Source organism: Anser brachyrhynchus (assembly GCF_964034855.1).
Source record: "Anser brachyrhynchus genome assembly, chromosome: 3".
In the NCBI taxonomy this organism is placed as follows: domain Eukaryota; kingdom Metazoa; phylum Chordata; class Aves; order Anseriformes; family Anatidae; genus Anser; species Anser brachyrhynchus.
In genome coordinates this window covers 89,138,162-89,156,971 of record NC_137696.1, presented here as the reverse complement: position 1 = coordinate 89,156,971, position 18,810 = coordinate 89,138,162, and the positions used below count along the sequence as shown (strand labels likewise).

General features: G+C 39.1%; 1 protein-coding gene across 6 annotated transcripts in view; it reads left to right on the top strand.

Annotated features, from left to right (window-relative positions):
* The first annotated feature begins 2,160 nt into the window (after positions 1–2,160).
* DOP1A (DOP1 leucine zipper like protein A) overlaps positions 2,161–18,810 on the top strand; it is a 63,619-nt gene continuing 46,969 nt past the window's right edge. For 2 of the 6 annotated variants that reach the window (XM_080585633.1, XM_080585628.1), the window contains exons 1-6: positions 2,161–2,274; positions 12,051–12,242; positions 13,498–13,679; positions 15,861–16,031; positions 17,536–17,725; positions 18,269–18,367. In XM_080585633.1, the coding sequence (XP_080441759.1) occupies positions 12,105–12,242; positions 13,498–13,679; positions 15,861–16,031; positions 17,536–17,725; positions 18,269–18,367 (780 nt within the window). In that variant the 5' untranslated portion in view covers positions 2,161–2,274; positions 12,051–12,104. Of the gene's footprint in view, positions 2,275–2,301; positions 2,473–3,465; positions 3,544–8,219; positions 8,277–12,050; positions 12,243–13,497; positions 13,680–15,860; positions 16,032–17,535; positions 17,726–18,268; positions 18,368–18,810 lie in introns of those variants that run through there. The other 4 variants (XM_080585629.1, XM_080585630.1, XM_080585631.1 and 1 more) reach the window with 4 other exon arrangements.

Genomic DNA, 18,810 nt, shown 5'->3' with positions numbered 1-18,810 from the left:
GAGCCTCAAGGAAGTAGACAGTGTAAGTTTAGATTTTGTGGGAAAAATAGGGCAGACAACCGTCAGCTAAACTGTCTCAGCCAAGCATTTTTAATAATACACAACTTTCATCAAGTATTCTAAGATGCACACTATACTCTCTCTGTGTTCTTACTATACTTTCTGGTTGTTCTGGGTGTGGTGTTTCTTGTTTGTTTGTTGTTTTTTTTTGTTTTTTTTTTTTGTTTTTTTTTTTTAGAAAGAAAATATTTTATTCCATATGGCAGCTTTCATTTCCAACTGCATCACAAACCAATGCACATATTGCTGGTTAAATTGTTCTGAGCAAGCAGGTCGCATGTCAGACACCACTAAAATTCACCTCATGACAAGAGAATCAGCTCCTAGTAAAAAGGACTCCTATTAAGAGACTTCAGATCTGACAGAGGCTTACACGAGACTGCAAAGCTATAAATAATCTCAAGTATTTCTTGCAGGGTGTGAGCTTCATATATTCAAAATTGTCTGCCCTAGGTTTCTCACTGTTTCTGCAGTGAAATAATTATATAGAAATGAACATTAATGTCCTACAGAGTGGGCGCACCTAGCCCAGTATTTTGACTCCAGTGTCGGCAAAAAGGATATACTATTTAGGAAGAGCTCCTTAATTTAGCTATTGTATTAAGGGTGCTGGAAGACACATCCCTGCCTATTTCCTTCTTGACGTCGATATGAATAATGCCGACTTTGTAAATCTTGATGAAATCTTTCCCCAGCCTTCTTTTCTGAGCCGTTCCAGCCTTTGTCATTGCCCCTGTGGGGCAGTGGCTCCCTCCCTCCTGTGCCGTCCCTAACTACCATACAGCTTCTCAATCTGCGAAGACAAGAACTGACACAGGAATCAATCTGAGCAGTGGCTATATAGACACCAAACACCTCCCTCTTTCTTGTTCTCCATATCCTTCCTGATGATATGCGATGTTCTGTTGGGCTTTGTTTGGATTGCTACTGCACATAAAACTGATGCGACAGTTTCACAGGACTTTTAAGATAGCTCCAGGTTGTAACTGGCACTGGTAAAAGTTCAGCAAAGGGTAAGCTCAGAGATCTCCTCAGTGCGGCGTGTGAAGGTATGTCATTACCTCCTGGAAGTCCTACCACCTCTGGCAAGACCACCACTTCCAAACAGCTCCACAAGCACCACTGAGCCATAGTTATGGATTAAGTCTCAGATGCATTTGTACGGCATTGTAATGAAAAGCACATCAATACACACTGTTTTAGTTGGAAGTGTGACACCTGTAGTGGTAGTCAATGTCTCACAAAAACCAGTGGGAACTGCCAGCTTTCTAAACGTGAAGTTGTGAAATACTGAATCCTTAATAGTGTAGGATTTAGGAATTTAGGAATCCTAAATAAACAGTTTAAATGAGAAAGGGAATCCTATCTCCTGTTTATTACCCCAAGCTTGGAGAACAAAATCTGCCTTGTTAGACTGCTGGCTGATAGGATTTGTAACCTGCTACCTGGTGATCTATGTCACAAGATTTTCCCCAGGCTTTATTTTAGAAATATTTACTTGTTTTCAGACAAAGCCTGAAAGATTGATTAAGCTGCTCACGTAATACAATTTGTGAGAAACAACCTGCAGCCAACAACACAGGCTCAGGCAAGAGTCTCAGTGAAGCAGCATTTTTATTTGTGATTGTAATGGTGGGTGTCCTGCAAGCGGGAGTGACCAGCAAAAGTATATCATAACCTGATATCCTTATGTATTACCTGATGCTTATATATATCATAACCTTATAAATTACCTGATGCTTAATTCCTCCCATGTCTTCATTGGCTGAGTACTATGGGTTCACAAACTACTCGACATTTATTACTATACCATAAATGTACAATTTTATTTGACCAACTGCTAATTTTTCCTTTTTTCCCTTCCCTCCCGACTAGAGGACCCGTGATTTTTTGTGTTTTTACTGATTTCGCACTGCTCATCCCGTTTTTCTTAGCTATCCTCCTTATTTCGGGGACAGCGGGACAAACCAGCACCGCTGGGCAGAGCCTGCGGACCGAGCCCCCGGCCGAGCGCCACCACCCGACCCGGGCGGCAGCCACGGCCGCCTGTGAGGCGCTCCGCCAGGGGAGCGACCGTTAAACCCACCCCGCAGGCGCGCGCCGGCCTCACGCGGGGCGGGGCGGGGCGGGGCGGGGCGCGGTGCACGCCGGGAGCTGTCAGGGCGGCGCGGGGCAGCCGGTGGCGGCGGGGCCCTTCCGGCGCGGGTTGCTCAGGTAACGCGACCCCCCCCCCCCCCCATGCGCCGCCGCCATTTTCTCTTCCCCCCCGGGGCAGCCGGGGCGCCCCTGGGGCCTGGCCGGGCTGGGCTGGGCCGGCAGCGAGCCCCGCCTGAGGGCTGGCGGCAGGTGCGGAGGAGCCCGGTGACAGCGCCGGGTGGGCGAGCCTGAGGCGGCCGGCTCGCCCCTCCGCCGGTGGGTTTCGCAGGGGGCGATGTCCCGTGAGGGGGAGGGCCCGCAGCCGTCCCGCTGTGACCTTGAGGTGTGAGGGCTGCGGGGCCCGGGTGGCCGCTGGAGGGGTACGGGGGGCGTCTGGGCATTTGGAGTAACCAGCAAGGCCTAAAGAGCTTGTCTCCTTAAACACCCTAAAACACGCTGGCTGCAAGCTGCGGGTTTGCTGAGCTTGTTCTGGGGCTGTCACCACTTGTGGCCCTTGCGTTTCCTTGCTGGATAATTAGCATGCCTGTGTCCTCTTTCCAGATGCAGTAGCAGAGCGTTACTGCCCTCGGGTTAGCTGGGTGATGCTGCCTGAATTCTGCAGGGCTGCGAGCTGGTGGGGGGGATCTCTTGAAGTAGCAATGTGCTAGATGTTTGCAGGCAGTCAGGGGCTTAGTATAAGGTTGAATATGGTATCTTCTAATTTTGTTGCCAAGCCTCAGTCTGTCTGTATCCATTCTAAATACTTACATTGGCCTAGCTGTCAGATGTGCTTTATTTTTTTTTTGTTTGAAACATTGGTAACTTTCCACCAAAGAATCTGAATGCAACACAGTAATGTCCTTTCACAGGTCTAATAATAATTTGACGTGTAGTCAATAGTAATAATAGTAGTGTGATTATCCAAAATGTACGGTCACCTATAACGTAACATGGATGAACATGACAAGGATGAACACTGGTTTGGAAAAAGGCAGGATGTCAACCACATAATCCCCGGGTTTGTTTTAATTGAAATTAGAATAGGCACTTTTGGAAACTAAGTAGCCTGGAAGGGAGAGGTGGGGAAGGAGGACTCCATTTCTGGCTTACTGAATGTCTCGTGTTCCTGGTTTGTTGGTGGCATCTGTGACAGTAGATACTTAAACAGCATCTGGCAAAAACAAGCTGTCCTGCATCTTCCAATAGGGCTGTGGCTGTACATTCCAGTGCATGGTTATGTTTACAGGGGAGGCCGTGTTTATTTTGCAGCGCTTTTCTTGTGTGAAAATACTGGAATGCTACACTGACCACTAGAAACGCTCATCACATGCACGGCAAGCTAAGCTGGTAAGAATGCAGTCTGTCTGGTGCAAGTGGGCATGGATTGTGTTCTGCCATCATTCTCCATCTGAATAAGGGGAAGACACTTCTGTGTGTTCATCGCTGGCTTTGTTGTCCTGACCAGTGTTACTGCTTGTCCACCTTTATTTTTAGTGTCTTCGTGCTTTAGCTGGGAATGATTGCTTGGGCAGGACTGACTAAAAATAATTATTATTTTTCTCTCTTGTTTTGTTTTGTTTTGTCTTACTTTGGAGCGGTGTTGATATGCAGTGCAGAAGATGACCAAAAAGGGTTATGAAGTGTTGTTTTAAAAAACAGGTGGGGAATAACATGTTTTGGAAATGGTTGAGGAAAAATAGAGACAGAAAAAAGAACTAAGAGATAATAAAAAGAGACAGCGTCTGTTAAATCATGGAATGGAAAAATAGAACTTTATACAGTAGAATTTATTTGTATGCACTTAAGTTGCCTTTAAGATGAATAATCACGTTTCCTGAACTTGTAGCTGATAATCAGTTAAGGGATAAATAAAAACAAATAGAAATATGTTTCATCTCATTCTCCCCAAGCTCTCAGAGAGAAACAGTGCAGGATCAAGCATTTTTTCCCCACTGTCTGAAACAAGAAGAGAAAAGATAGCACCAAAGCTACTAAGGAGGTGAATTTGCTAGTCAATGCAATGTTATTTTTGTAGATTTTATTCTAAATTATTTATATATGCAATGTTAATTCTTTTTCTGTGGTAAGTGCTTCATCATTACAGAGATTTCAGAATATCTACATAGTTGACAGTGCATAATTGGAGGCACTGATAGGTTTTTCCCTTAGTAACATTTTCTGTAAACAAAGGAAAGAGATCAGAAACTTGAATATAAACATTAAAAAATAATTAAAACCAAGGAATGTGTTTTGTCTAGTTTGGTTTTTGTTATTTTTAGAAATCAAAGAGAATGTAAACTTATTATTTAGGCCCTTTCTGGCATAAGAAAGGCCCTTTCTACTGATAAGGAGGGTGAGCAAGTTTCGGTCACACAGAGTTTTGTTTCCAGAAGAGTCAGAAGAGGATTCTGCTTTACAAATCCCTCTGTAATCCATCTGCAGAACATGTGAAATCAGACACATTGCAAAATATTACCACAATCTAGATAGCGTGCAGGCATAAATATGGCATATGACGCTAGTTCAGAATTTAAATGAGTATGAAACGATAAAAATCCGTTGAAACGAGTGAATGAGTAATATCTTAAGACCTCAGGTTATATGAAAAAGGAGGTTGGACAAAATGTTACCCAAATAAAGCATTGATAAGATTATGTATGGAGAACTTCTGACAAACATTTCTGTGAACGCTGAAAACAAGTCTCAGGGTTGTTTGGAGACAGGACGTTAAATTCATTGGAGGGTATGCATTAGAATAACAGGTGTGGTTGTCTAAAAGGTTTGTTTAAATCTTCAATTTTAACATTATTATTGTGAGCAAAGAATCAATGAATGAATTATCAGGCTTTTTTTTTAAGCAACGCTTATCTTTCTGAGGTGGAGAGTACGGGTACACAATGTAAGACAATGAAACTTATGTAGTCCTTTCTTGTTTTCCAGGCCGGAAAGTATCCGGAAGTTGGCAAACTCTTCTTTAAAGCAAAGCATAGTGCAAATCTAGGTTTAAACATAGTCATACTGGTTTGAGTTGTTTGTTATTGTTAAGGTTGCTATGGGTTTGGTTTTTTTTTAACTTCATTACTTTATTATTTGGTTTTATTAGTTTGTTGAAAGTAAAAAATATTCAAGATAGAAAAAGAATGCCTCAAGATAAGTCTCTGCTCAGTAAATACTTGGAAGAGATCAGAGGAGGAGAGCTGGCTAGTTAAAAAGTAATTCTTTCCAAAGAGGGCATAGTGACCATTTGAAAGAATGAAGCTGAAACGTAAAATAAATTGATTTTTGCTTTTAGAAACCTTTTCTTTTTCCCATGTTCAGACCCCTGGAGAGAAGGTAACTCTTTCAAACACTGCGCAGCAGGGAGAGCCCAAAGGTGCTGCAGGGAGAGGTGGTGAGGGAGCTGCAGCAGGTGTGCAGTTGCACACACACTGGAGCATGCACATCTTCCTGCCCATCTCTGCAACCTGCCGCATCGGTGTGGTTACCATGGGTTTAGCTAAGTCAGATAAATACCTGCCGTATTCTGGTTCAAGTAATGCAAGCAGCCTACTTTCTAATACGCAGCCTCATGATCTTTTTATGAAGGTGCGGAAATTGCCCGCTGTGCAGCGCTGTCGGTTGGTTTGTGGATAGCAGAGAGAGGCCCTGCTGCTGCAGCGGGTAGGCCCAGCCATGCCAGCCTGGCAGCGGCTTGTTCTGGTGCAGGGACCAGCGGGTGATGTGCTACAGGCGGTGTCACGCTTTGCTTCTCAGCGAGCGTTTCATGTTGTCGTTTGCTTTGGCATTGTCGCAGCGTCTGGTTGACTCCAGGAGGTTGCATCTCATTTAAATCTATCAATAAATCTGAAATGTTATGTTCTGTCTTCAGAATTGTTCTGAAGACAATTGTTCAGCCTGGGGTTTTACTCTGTTATAGAAGACTATCAGAATGCCTTTACCTATATTGCTTATACTTCTTTTACAGATGCTTTGCTGTTACAATTCAAATTGGTTATAGAGGAGGTAGCTCTGTGAGCTGAGATGAAATGAAACATAAGGAGGAAAACCCTATGCAAAAATGCTAAAACAGCACAGGTTAAATTCTGAGTGTTTTGTTCTTCTTTCCTTCAAATGTGGAGTTGAGTGAGAGGGAAATACTGTCTGGTTCTAGATTTCCTTAAATAATAAATAGAGAAGCCAGTTACTAAGAAGACTTGCTGTATGTTCCTTTATAATTTTTAAGCTTGTTACTTATTACTCTTTATGAGCTCATATCTGGTGTAACTCAGACTCTGGAATACCATAAAGAGCAATAACAGGGAGATTATTTTGCATATCTTAGGTATTTCCATCAGACTGTGCTCCCTGGTAAATTGAGAGTCTTCAGTCTAGTTGTCTGTCCTCTGTGACTTCCCATATAGCCAAAAAACGAAAAAGGTGTTCTTAGTGTATTCCTATACACAGTTTGTTTTTGGAGGTAGTAATAAGTGTGTTTTATAGATTCTGAAGCCAGGAGGGAGCACATCCATTTAGGTATCTAACCTCATCTTTGTAGTGCAGGCCATACACGTTTTCTCATCTAATTCTTGTTTGAATGAGAATCAGTCTCTCTCAGAAAAACATCTTGTGCTGGTTTAGAAGTTGCCAGTATGGATAATGCACAGATTGGTATGCTGACTGAGATGAATTATGACATGAAAAGGAATAGGAACACCTGACTTGGTGGCATTTTTCTGTTGAAAAATAGTTGTTCCCACTTGTGAATTTTGACTTGATAGAAAAGTGTATGGGCAAGTTATTAATCACAATATTAAATTTTACTGAGTGCTCTGCAGTCCTGCAGGAAAATGATGAGATCAGGGATACTTACAGTTAAATATACATCGTGTCTGTATGTTTCTTTATTTAGGTAATGTCTTTTTTACATCTTTCTTTACTGTACTGAATAGCTATAGGCCAAAATAACAAGCCCAAACTGTTCTTCAGAAGATATTAGCGATGCCTCTTGGACAGATTCTGAATGTAAAAGGATTCTGTAGAAAGTCATTTTAGAAACAATACATTAAGTGGTCGTAATTGGAAAATCTTTGTATTTGTTGGTAGAAGAGAATATGTATTTCCAACACATGATTTTTGTATTAAGACACTAGCCTGGAATTTACAGTATTTTGCTCTTCATGCTTTTAAATGTTTCTGAGGAGAAGCAAAGTATAATGAGTTACCACATAACAAGGCTTCTGTTTTCTGTGTGTTCAAATCTGTGTTTGTATTAAGTCTATTTAAATAAAAATGTGCTTCTGCAGTTGGCAGCTTGGTATGTGGGCACTGTACACAGCTTAAAAACAAACAACTCAGTACTGTGAAATCTGAAATTTTTCTCATCTGTTTTTTAATTATCTGGTATTTTTGTACTATATGTCCCGTAGTCATACTTGAATCACTAAATAATTTTAGCAATAAACCTTGACATGTTAAAGAGCTAAAACTCTGCAGAGTTCAAAGGGAGCAAGTTTGCAAGGTAAAGTCCTTAAGGTACCTGGGACAAATCTTGGGAATTCTTAAAGTGAAATAATATAAGCACATTTGTGCTCCACAGTAAGCAGCACCTTGGCCCGTATTTCAGGTTGGTGTGAGGCAGACAATTCTATCAGTTCTGTGAGGCTTGAAAAATATAACAATGGAACAGCAGCAAGTCAAACTTGTAGAGGAGCTTTGGGGTACAGCAGGTGCTGGAGAATTTATCACAAGATTATAAAACTTCCCAACTACTCATAAAGTTGAGGCAGGATCTAGATGAAAGCTACTTATCCTGAATGTGTTGATGAAAACTGCAGCTTCAATGTAGTTTCTTCAGCTTCAGCCGAAAGTGTTTAGACCATCTTAAACAGATTAATAGTTTGTGTCAATGCGAGACAGAAGGCTCTTAAGCATGTGAGTTTGGGAAGGAAGAGCATTTGCTGTGGAAAATACAGCTGTAGAAACAGCATCTTAACATGACTTGGGAAAGCCAATACTGCCTTAATAACAAAGGGAATTGTTCGCAGGGCTGCTCTATGAACACGTTGTACACAACCCAAGGAAAAGGAGATCCACAGGCCCAGGTAATTGCTTTCCTTGTTAAAGGCATACCATAAGATTCTGAGCATCCAGATGTGTCCAGAATTGCTTGGTCTGTCTTGTTGTTAGGCTTTTCAATCCCCTTGAGAAGTAAAAGGTACTAAGTGTCAAGACCTACTTCTGCAGTCACTTGTGATTTAAATATGGATTTATCAAGCTGAAAGTGCATAGCATTTCTTAGATAGCATAAATATTCTTCATTGATAATAAACCTTCTGCTCTGATACCCTCGTTCCCTTTTTGTCACCCATTTAAAAAGAGACGTGGTCATTGAACAGGTTGAGGGTTATCCGTGCCCTGACCGGCTCTCCAGGAGACTGGGTGAGCCTTCAATCTGGGCAGCTTGCCTCTTTCTCTTCAGGTATGCCAAAGGGGGAAAAAACAACAAAAGCAAAGAATGCTGCCTTTCATCCCTTCTTTTTAAAGGCAAAATAAATAATAATAATAAAAAAATATTCCATGGAAAGTTGACCCTTGTGCTAAATCGTGACTGTGAAATGGTAGGATAAATGATTTATCCTTTGGGCTGTTGATGGTGTGGCAGAAACTCCAATTTTTGTAAGAAGGTTTTAATCTACCAAATTTTATTATTTATCTGATTACCAAAGTAGCACACCCAGAAAGAATAAGACTGGGTGTGATATTTACAAGGAGATAATCGTTAATAAGCTTGAACTCCGTTTTGAGATAACGGTACTGTAAAATTAAATGTTGTTAAATCTGTAGTTTCACTATAAATGAAGAGAAAAGCAAAGTAATGGTAAGAATACATGATAGGAACAAGAAAAGATTAACAACTACATTTTGGAATATCTTCAGACTAAACAAAAAGGAAACGTGGTAGGACAACCATATTTTTATGTATTAGGGCTAATAAAGGTAGGCGTTCCTGTAGTGTTAATGATCTTAGAATAAAAATGGTGCCAGGTTTATCATAATAATACATATTTACTTATATTTTGTAGTATTAAATAAATATTATCTCCTCTGCATTCCTGTCTTACTATAGCCACCGATATGGTTTGGATAGTTTAAAATAGAGGCTCTTCATTGTGGAAAAAATATGCAAGAAATTCATTCTTTCACTATAACTTCAAACTTCATAAAACAATTTTTTTTTTTTTTAGAAAGAAAGATGAGACTATAACCATAGAGTATTAAGAAAATGTATTTTTTCTTCTCTCTAAAACTTCGTAATGGTTAAACTCACTGGCAACACGTGGATAAATGCAAATATCAATTAAAAGACTAGAGTAACTTCGTTAGTGTCAACTGGTTGGCAAAAAGCTGGTGTCTAAAGATATAGGTTATTCAGTTAGGGTTTTTTGTTTGTTTGTTTTAAAATAGGAAGAGAATATTCTGATAAGTTAGTAGGACTGTCCTTTTTAACCCTGTGTTCCTGCTGTTTTTGTCTAACCTTTGATAATCTTGAATCAGTCCAAACTCTTGGATCTCAGATTTTTCAGGTACTTCAGGAATACAGAGCCCAGTCTCCCACACAGCCGCAAGTGGCTGCATTTATGCTTTCACTGAATAAAAAAGGATGCTGATGTTTTCTTGACTCAAAAAGCATTATACGATGTGTCGAGTACTTTCTCCATTCTTTGCGCCTGGAAAAATGAGAATTGTGTTGCTTTTGTATGTTGCTCCTTTCTTCTTTTTTAGTGTTAATATTTTATCTTATGTTTGGAGATCAGACGCTGGAGGTTGTGCAACAGCCTCTTTGAGATACCCGCTGGTATTCTATAGCCTTTTCAAAGCAAAAGCCATCTCTCTCTGGCCTTAATCCAAAGAAAATATGGTTATTATAAAATGAAACCATATGGAATAAACTTTTAAGTGAAAAGCGCGGTCTAAGTCCTTTATGCTGGTGAGGTATCATGACAACTATTCGTTTGGCACTCAGAATATATTTTTAAGTAATACTTTCCATTTCTGTTCTGCCTTGGAGACAATCTGTCATTATTAGCCTGCCATCAGAATCAGAAGTGCAAAAGGTCGGTAACTATAGACCTTTTTATTCACTCTATGCTCTTTATTCACTGCTATACGAGGTCTTCTTCCTTTTGTCTGTAACTCTACACTTATTTTCTTGTTCTTTTTGCAATTTCCCTTGTCACGCTGAGACATGAGCAGTATGAGGAGTAAGACTGCGATAAGGATAAAGAAATAATGTGGAACTTTGGTTGTTCTGGAAGAGAAAAAATCAATGTGATGAGGGCAGAAGAGAGAGACCTGTCTGGTACCTTGCACATGCCTTGCGTGGAAGGCTGTGGGCTGAGATGCATCTCAAAACAGTACCAGTGTAGCTGGTATGGTCTGGGGTAGTTCTAAGAACAGGGAAGTGTGTTTATTACGTGAAACAATACAAAATGAGTTTCTAGTCTTTTCTGAGTTGTGCCAAACAGTAAACTTTTTCCTTAGCAGAGTTTAAAGGTAAGTGTTTTATTATCTCCACCAACAGTAGGACCACCAGAAATCAGAATGTCACTTTTTATTTCTGTTAGTGTTTCTGCTGTAATCTTTCATAGACGCCTTTCATTTCAGGCGTTCCCACTATTTTGTCATATTGCTGCTCACTGGGAGTAGGGGCCAATGAGGCATATTTTCCAGTCATGCTGGAAGGTCTCACTGAAGCTGCTGTTTTCAGCATGATTTCTATTTATCGTGCCTGGTAGGCAGCCTAGCGAGTGCAGTTTCTTTATTGTTATACCTGTTTCACGGTTTGTTGTTAGAGGTTTCTCTTCTTCTTTTTGTCTACCATGCTTCAGCCTGCGATTACACACCATTTTCTTCCCACTTTCCTTTAATAAAGACAGGAGAGCTGCATTTGTTGAGAGTGAAATCTTTTCGAAAGCTGAATATCAGAATTCCCAAAAGGCTCCAATTAAAAGGGACATAAAAGCCTCTTTTCATAGACATGCTACAATAGAATTTCCCATTATGGGTTGTAGGTACTTGGGGCTGAAGTAGCTTTGAAAGGGTGGTTGTGGGGGGTATATATATATATATATATATTGTTTGGGTGGAAAAAAAAATAAAAAGGGGGTTGAATTTCATGAAATAAATAATTTATGCCCTATATGTATGAGGTGTTGTTTCTCAAACTAGGACATTTTCATTACGTGGTGTGAACTACTGTGGGATGAGAATATAGAGAGCAAATTGTGAAAGCCTCTGATTACAGAGCACCACTGATGTCATACTTTTTGTATGTGTGGATGATAATGATTTAAACAAAACAAACACAAAATAGTTGTATTGCTGAGTTAAAATACCAGCTCTTATAAAAGTAAGTATTGAGGAATTAAAGTACTTCTCAATAATGTGTGACTATCATGTGTGACCTTCCTTCTTGTCTATCGGGAAGTGATTCTGAAAGATTGGCATCTCTCCTTTTCAGAAGGGCTGATTTGTGGAAAGGTATTTTTTCTGGTGACAGGGAAAAAATCCTCTGTTGCATTGTTTAGAACAAACAGCTTTTTGGGCAGGAGCAAGGCATTAATTTTCCAAGTGTTTGTTTGTTTGTTTGTTTGTTAAGAGGTCTTGATGATAAATATACTCTCTTGGATATGTGTCACATATTTTTGTGCAATACGTAAGCTTTTGTCTAGGATTTGCTGCAGATAGTCAGATTTTAGTTTGATATTTCTGTAATGCCTCTCATAAGGGAAATGTCTTGTTTTTTCAATGAAATAGTTTTAGTAATATGTCTCTGGAAGCAACGGTGTCTGTTTTTGTTTTTTTATTTTGAACAGGTAATGGTTGTACATGAATTACAAGCTAGTCTCTAGTGGGGACACCGTGGGAGGATGAACACGGAGGAGCTGGAGCTACTGACTGATTCCAAGTACAGAAACTATGTAGCAGCAGTTGACAAAGCGCTGAAGAACTTCGAATATTCCAGTGAATGGGCAGATTTAATATCTGCGCTGGGAAAGCTGAACAAGGTATGCCTGTCAGGTGCCTTTGGAAAAGATTCAGGAACAGACAAAGAGTGCTAGTGTAATAATGTAAAAGGGTAAGGTTCCGTCAGTCTAATATGCTTGGAAATAATTTAAGCTTGAACCGTATGTTGAGTACGTGCAGGGAGCAATAAAATCAAACAACTGCCTTTCTAAGGCTTACAGTAGAATGCTGTCTAATTTTAAGTAAGAGGGAAAGTTGTCCACATAGTAGAAATAAACACAACATCTTTTTATTGATGACATTTACTTTTAATCTCATTTAATTTTATTAAAATAGTATGAAAAATAGAAGCCAGCATAAATATAAATATTTTTATGTAAAGTATGAGTTATAGAATGGGGATCAAATAATTCATTGGCCAGAGAATGCTATTCTGATTCATGCTAACAGTTAATATGTCAAATGTGTAATATCACTGTGATCTTTAATAGCAGTTCACAAATGTTTACAGGTCATGTAAGATCTTGTTCTGATTACTCTGTTGAGTTTGGGATCTCCAGTCAGGGTCGTAAAGTTCCGTTCACACACACATTTTACCAGTGTGAAGCTCTGCAGAATTTCGAATAGAAGACATTTACATTTTGTCCTTTAAACCTTGTGGAAAATCAAGAAGGGACAGTACTGTTGGCATTGCCAGTGGGATAGTTTCTTTGTATGAATTTTTCTTAAAAATAACAGTTCTTACAACATGTATATAGTATACAGAGTGAGAGCTATAATATTGTGGAAGAAAAATATGAAGACAAATACAAATAAGCGTTCTAGTCTTGAAGTGTTTATACAGTTTCAGACAGTGGTAAACTTCAGTATGTTGCCTCACTCATGGAAGTTTTTTAAACTTTGGGTGGTGAATTGTTTGGGAGAACTTTACTAGTCCTCTTTGAGCTACTGGCAATGCATTTCAACAAGTGGAGACAGTAATTTTTGTCCTGAGCTACTGTAGTGTGATTGTGGCATAAAAGGACTGTAGTAAAACAAAGTGAGTAAGCTGTGAGTGAGGAGCCTGCGGCAAGTGAAGTTCTGCCTTGGCATTTCCAGCTGTAACAGGTGTACAAGTGGAAAGGCATTGCAAATAAAAAGTTCCAAAGTACATGTTAAAAGGTTTGTTAGTTGTGTTGTAAAACCAGGTGTGTGTCTTGACTGACCGTGTTTGGGAACTCATTTGTAAAATGTGTGTGTGATGTTTAACTTACTTGCTTTGTTCTGTTTCTCTTAATGTGTCGATTTGTTTATCAGGTGCTACAGAACAATGCAAAGTACCAGGTAGTTCCAAAAAAGCTGACTATAGGGAAGCGCTTAGCACAATGCCTTCATCCAGCTCTGCCAGGTGGGGTTCATCGGAAGGCACTTGAAACGTATGAGATCATCTTCAAAATCATCGGGCCCAAGCGCTTGGCCAAAGATCTTTTCCTATACAGGTGCAGTAGTTTAAACAACTGTATTCTGAATGCACGGTTGAGATGCTTTTGGTTTCCTGCAGCTTATATTAGTAATATTGCTTTGTTATATGGCAAGAATCACAGAATTTCTTTGCTCATGTTACTGATGCTTGTGTAGTACTATTCTTTTGAGTACTGTATACCAAAAGATATGCAGGTCACCTAATTTTTTTCTGAGGAACAAACTCTCTAGTGCTAGGAAATCTGGAATTCATTATTTCTTTATGGAAACAAAGTTTTGTGCATGGATGTACATAATTGAAGTAATTGAAATGAGAAAGTTTATTTCAATGTATTTACATTTTTCTGTGATTTGAGTGTAGCTTATCACAAGAAATTGTTTCTTCCAAGCAATCAGGGCAACAGAACAGAAAGATTAATTGTTGTTTTTTTTTTTTTTTTTGAATGATGGGCAGGTGCAAAACTTTTCTTGCTGTCAATCTCTAGAATTGAGTGTAATAAAACCAAAGGATTTGGTTTCAAAGGTTTCAAACCTTGAAAATAAAGTGTAGTGAAAATATGCTGATTCCTAAACCTCCAACAGGTTCTTGGGTGGGTGAGGGAGGGCAAGACGTTAAGCTGTTTATTATGCAAGGAATAGAAAGATGTGTGCATATGTGTATACATACCGTTTTTAATCTTTAGCTATCCCTGAAGATTAAAATTTCGTCCATTTGAGAAATCATAGATTTAAAATTGAATTCTGATTACATAGCAAAAATGAATATTAATGCTTGGAAATAAATTGTGTACCTTAACTTCAGTTATTCTGTCTTGCATTGGCAATACATTTATATATCGTTATTTTTGTGGAGGGAGAGATCTCAGTTGTCTGGTTTTATGTTTTTTTTAAAGATTTTGTGAACTCATAGCTCACAATTTTTTGCCTGCATGGTAGTTCAGTAGCTGCAGCATCTTGCTAACAGTAAGTTCTAGGATAGTGAAAAATGCTACCTTGTGTAATGTAACTAAGAGCCATTGTTGCCGTAGCTTGGGAGGAGATGAAGACATTCTGATTACGGCATTATCAGATTCCAGTATTCTTCATGTAAGCAGAATGTGTCTAAGCATCAAATCTTGAAGAATGAGTAGTAGCCTTACAAAGAAAGACTGTGGGTAGTGTGCTAGCTATTGAACAAAAAGACATTTTCTGCAGAAAAAGAAACCCATTGACAATGGCAAGACAGTGATTCTTGTAGATAAAGGCAAAAATAACTTTTAGAAACAATTCTGCAATTTGCAAAGATTTTCATTTCTCTGTAACATCTGTAAACTTTATATCCAGAATGATTTTTAATAATGGATCTGTAGGTATATATTTTAAGACCCTTGTCTCAAAGTTATTTTTTTCAGTTCATTTTTTTCCTCTGTGTGTCAGGAGTATTCTAACTTCAGTCCTCACTGATTCTGAAAACTACAGTTGTGTTCACACACCATTATTGGTGTTATTTGTCATAATTTGTTACATTTAGTAGCAACAGCAGAAATGATCTTAATATGTAGGATAATCTCCTTTATTTAGCTGATCACATTTCTAACATTCACGAACCTACATTTTCATGGTAAACTCAAAAATATACTCTTTTTCTAATCCTTTAAATATTTCTGTGTAAACAGTGGGCTTATTTTTAGGTTGAGAATCTGTTTCAGAATGAATTTTGAAGTAAATCTTATTGCTACTTAACAGTACAAAAGCCTTAAAAATGTATCTTCAGATTATTTGGTGAAGTAAAAGGTCATTGTTTTTATTTTATTGTAAAAAGTGTTTTTATAAACTACCTCAAAGGTTCCGATCTATTTTTGTTTGTTCTTAATAAATGGAAAGACAATGCATTTTAAAATAGTTTTTCCATTGTGATGTAGTTTGACAAAATTAGAAGCAAGTATGCATAAAAAAAATGCTAGTTTGATATTTGTGCCATTGGTGAAAGGCACGTTCATTTCAGGGCCTTTGGTGCTTTACCGTTACAGCTCATGATATTAATCTGTCAATCTGGGATGCAATTGTACAGCATGGTGGTCTGCGTCAGTGCTAAATTCTGGGATGAAAAGCCTGACATTTAGAACTGCATTGGGCATATCTGCAACGGTTTTATGATATAAATGAAACTGTCTCATGTGAGCAGCTTCCTAAAAGAGGTAAATTTCATTTTTCCACAGTTCCGGGCTATTTCCACTCCTTGCCAATGCCGCTATGTCTGTCAAGCCAACATTATTGAGTCTGTATGAGATTTATTACCTCCCTTTGGGGAAAACATTGAAACCAGGTCTGCAAGGACTGTTAACTGGGATTCTGCCTGGTTTAGAGGAGGGGTCAGAGTACTATGAAAGGTAAGGATACATATGTTAATAAAGCAATAGACTAATTATTTTTTCCTGCAACATTTCATTACATACTTATTTATGGATTTTTTTAAAGATAAATGATACTAATTTAATTCAGTCATATTAATTGCAACTGAACATTTATGGTGGAAGATTCCAAACAATAATTATGGTAAATTAACTGTTAGTTGTTCCTGATACTGAAAGGGAATTTACAGTAAGTAAACTTAGTGTTATAATTCAGTTATGGAGGTATATGGCATGTTAGGAACCACTTCAATCAGGAAGCACTTCTTTACTGTGCAGGTCGTGGAGAACTGGTACAGGTTGCCCAGAGAGGTGGTGGAGTCTTCCTCGTTGGAGACCTTCAAAAGCTACCTGCACGTGGTCCTGGGCAACGTGCTCTGGGTGGCCCTGCTTGAGCAGGGGGGCTGAGCCAGATGACCTCCAGAGGGCCCTTCCAGCCTCAGCCATTCCGGGATTCTGTGAACATTCTGCTTATTTCTTTTCATGGGTTGTCGCTTCCATCAGCTTCCATGAGCTTCCATCATTAAGATTTGTCTGTTACCGTATCTAAGTTATAATTAAGCCACCTATGTGAGAGACAGGCAGCAATGATCCACCAATCTGTATGGATTCTTAATATGTTTCTAGCAGAGTGGCCTAGGAGGTAACAGCTCTTCTTACACTGACTGGGGCTAAGGCTTGCTGGTTATCTTGATCATAGTAGCTGGGGCATTGGTGTGGATTCTTAACATATTAATGGTTGAAGTTACACTCCACAACTTTGAGGTTTTGGAATTGATCACATGTTTACATATTCTTGATATTTCCATAGAATATTGCTTGGAACTTCAGAAGCTAGAATTTTACAACTTGTATGTGAAGAGCAGTTTAACTGTACCTCTTCCATTTCTTTGTAGTCAGATACAGCATAGTTGGCATACCAACTACAGTGGACAAGGGCTACTTCTTTGCTGTGCAGTTTCCATCACCCTCCAAGGGCTGTTCAGCTTGCCTCTCAGGGCCTGTCGTACTGTGTGGAGGTGCTGCCTATGAGTGGGGGAGAAGTGAGGGCAGTGAAAGCGATTGCTCTTGCTCAAACAATTGTTATGCCTTGTTATTGCCAGAAGTGCCTGGTGCAAGGCATCAGTGGGCGAAAGCTGTTTCCTTCATTCTTTTCTTCAGTAGCTGTGCTTTCCTGCTTTCTCTGTCTCTCAGCCAATAGTTGGCTTCAAGTAGCAGATGAAAAAGTTATTTGGCCCATTGAACATAAAAAGTATGTGAGGTGAAGCTGTGGGCACACAGAAGTGCTCTGTAAGCCAGGCTTGCTAGCTGGATCACTGTGTTCAGGCTGCATTAAGAGGTTCAGGATTAGGGCTTCTCTTAGCCACTCAAAATCAAATGTTGATCTTCCCGTAAGGCTTGATTATTAATTTATTAGAATTAGGGGTGAAGGCAAGGACTGTGATGCATGACCTAATTCAGCTGACTTGGTTTTATTCTGCAGAACAAACACGCTGTTGGAGAAGGTTGCCTCAGCTGTGGACCAGTCAGCGTTCTATAGTGCTCTCTGGGGTAGTCTGCTCACAAGCCCTGCAGTTCGCCTGCCTGGAATCACTTATGTCCTCTCCCATCTCAACAGGAAGCTTTCAATGGAAGATCAACTCTATATAATTGGCAGTGACATTGAATTAATGGTAATGTTTTACTGACAGCGGTAACGTTGGTGTTAGACTTATTTATATAATAATCTGCTTCCAGAGGGGTTTAGATAACTTCCATATCCTTGAATGTAGCCTTTGGAAATAAAAAATGGACATTAATTTGTTACACCTCCAGTTAAACTGATTTTATTTTTTTTTTTTGAGTATGATGAAAGTGTCACAAAGCTGAGTTAGTGTTTCAGACCTGCTTAGGTTTGGTATAAAACTTTATCTCCATTCGTGACTTCATTTTTTTGAAAAATATTGTCTTACATTTAATATATTGTTATTTAAAGAAAGCAAAAGCTCAATATTTATACTTATATAGTTCAGGGAACCTGCTGATTGTGTTTCTTCAGTGGTAAAATAACTATGTCTTCCTGTTTTATTTAATTATTCAAAATTCTAAAATAACTTTGTTTCATACATTTCACCATACTTATAAGCAACTGTTCTTATTTTGAGTGTTCAGTTTTATCTACCTACTCAAAAAAGATAGAGCAAATAATTTATTTTTTGGTCCTGCTGTTACTTCAGGTGGAAGCAGTAAGCACGTCAGTGCAGGATACCAGTGTCTTAGTACAAAGGAGCACATTGGACCTTATCCTTTTTTGTTTTCCATTCCATATGAGCCAGGTAGGTTATTAATATAAGAGATACTAATGGGCAAACTCTTAAAGGTACTCTGCTTCTTAATCAGTAGCAGTATTTATGCAGTGTTTATTAGTGATTTTTTCCAAGTTTGAAGAGTCATCTATAAGAGATTCTCTTACAAGTTTGGCTCTTCGCATGTCATGATCCTCTACCCTTGTTCTTTCTAACTCCGTGTGTTAACTTCCACTTACGCATACCCAAACCCCAATATACAATATTAGGTCTAATCTCTGCAGAAGCTTTTAATTTGCTCTGATTTGATTTGAAAGCAAGTCATCTGTTTATGTGCAAATGTCCGATTCTTGGCATTCAAAAGCAGTGAAAGCTAATCCTTTTACCATAAGTGCTTCAGAACATGAAAGAATTAAAAAATAATTATGGGTTTTGGGTCAGCCCAGTGGAGCTGGAGTAATGGGAGATAAGAC